Source organism: Acanthisitta chloris, unplaced genomic scaffold (assembly GCF_000695815.1).
Source record: "Acanthisitta chloris isolate BGI_N310 unplaced genomic scaffold, ASM69581v1 scaffold23580, whole genome shotgun sequence".
NCBI lineage: Eukaryota > Metazoa > Chordata > Aves > Passeriformes > Acanthisittidae > Acanthisitta > Acanthisitta chloris.
In genome coordinates, this window is record NW_008652510.1 from 1 (window position 1) to 1,723 (window position 1,723).

Consider the following 1,723-nt stretch of genomic DNA (forward strand, 5'->3'; position numbering starts at 1 on the left):
CCCAGGTGCCCCCAGGTGTGCTCACGTTGATGCAGAAGAGGGTGGTCATGCGGTGCAGGTAATTGGGATCGGCAGCCATGGCCAGAACCTTGGGCACGATGGTTCCCTGTGCCCAGGTGTGCCCGAAGCGCTCTACCAGCTTCCGCAGGTTACTGGTGGCTGCCTCGCGGATGGCGTACACTGCAAACCAGTACGGACCAGTATGGACCAGTACGGACCAGTACGGACCAGTAACAGCCTCCCCAGGGCTCCCGGTGACCCCCCAGAGCTCCCAGTGCTCCCAGTACCGTGATCCACTAGCCAGGCCATGCACAGTGAGTTCAGCTTCTCGTCGAAGAACTCCACGCCCTGTCGGGAAGCAGAGACCAGTATGAACCAGAATAAACCAATACAGACCAGTATGAACCACCGTTTAGCAGTATAACTCACTTCAAACCACTATAAACCAGCATCAGCCAATACAAACCAGTATGGACCTGAACTCCACTAAGTACAGACCTGTGTTCCCCCAGCCCTTCCCAGTATGTCCCAGTGACCTCCCAGTCACACCGAGTCCCTCCCAGTGCCCCCAGAACAGGCCCTAACTCCATTCCAACGACTGTAATTCCCTCCCAGTGCCTGCCAGTTTGTCCCAGTGCCCCCACAACAGGCCCTAACTCCATCCCAACGCCCCTACCCCACTCCCAGGCCCTCACAGTTTGTCCCAGTGCCTCTCAGGACTCCCAGTCCCTCCCAGTGCGCCCAGAACAGGCCTTAACTCCATTTCAACGACTGTAATTCCCTCCCAGTGCCTGCCAGTTTTGTCCCAGGGCCCCCAGAACAGGGCGGGGACTCAGTCCCTCCCAGTGCCCCCAGAACAGGGCCTAACTCCATCCCAACGCCCCTACCCCCCTCCCAGGCCCTCCCAGTTTGTCCCAGTGTCTCTCAGGGACTCCCAGTCCCTCCCAGTGTGCCCAGAACAGGCCTTAACTCCATTCCAACGACTGTAATTCCCTCCCAGTGCCTGCCAGTTTGTCCCAGTGCCCCCACAACAGGCCTTAACTCTATCCCAACGCCTCTACCCCCCATCCCAGGCCCTCCCAGTTTGTCCCAGTGTCTCTCAGGGACTCCCAGTCCCTCCCAGTGTGCCCAGAACAGGCCCTAACTCCATCCCAACGCCCCTACCCCCTTCCCAGTGCCTCCCAGCTCGCCCAGTCTCACCAGCTGGCCGGCCAGCAGGGGCATGTACTCGATGATGGCGAGGCGCACGCGCCACTTGGCGTCCTCGGCCAGCTCGACGATGGCGGGCAGCAGCGACTGCGAGAGCTGCCGGATGCCAATCACCTCGTTCACGCAGTCCAGGTTGGAGATGATGTTCAGCCGCACCTCGGGGCACTGCAACGGTGCGCCAGGGTCACTGGGAGGGACTGGGAGGGACTGGGACATGCTGGGAAGTGCTTACACACCATCACGGGGACACTGGGGTCACTGGGAAAGGTTACTCAGAAGTACCAGTACGTGGAAGCTCCACAGGTGCCCCCAGGTGCGTCCTCAGGTGTGCCCAGGTGTGCCTGACATGTCTCCAGCTGTGTCCCCAACCCCCACAGGTGTGCCCAGGTGCCTCACCTCGTCCTTGAGCTGCGCCAGGAAGAGTGGCAGCAGATGCTCCACCGTGTTGTCCTTGCCCAGGATCGGGGACAGCCCCATGATGACCGAGGCCAGCGCCGACTTCACGTGCTGGTTG

The 1,723-nt window shown here is 60.8% G+C and overlaps 1 protein-coding gene across 1 annotated transcript in view; it reads right to left on the reverse strand.

The window, feature by feature from the left end:
• Nucleotides 1-25: 25 nt before the first annotated feature.
• LOC103804954 (serine/threonine-protein phosphatase 2A 65 kDa regulatory subunit A alpha isoform-like) overlaps nucleotides 26-1,723 on the reverse strand; it is a gene marked incomplete at both ends in the record, with an annotated part of 1,952 nt that continues 254 nt past the window's right edge. Inside the window, 4 exons of the mRNA XM_009077591.1 lie at nucleotides 26-180; nucleotides 288-348; nucleotides 1,201-1,374; nucleotides 1,606-1,716. Coding sequence (XP_009075839.1) covers nucleotides 26-180; nucleotides 288-348; nucleotides 1,201-1,374; nucleotides 1,606-1,716 — 501 coding nt within the window. The remainder of the gene's footprint in view (nucleotides 181-287; nucleotides 349-1,200; nucleotides 1,375-1,605; nucleotides 1,717-1,723) is intronic.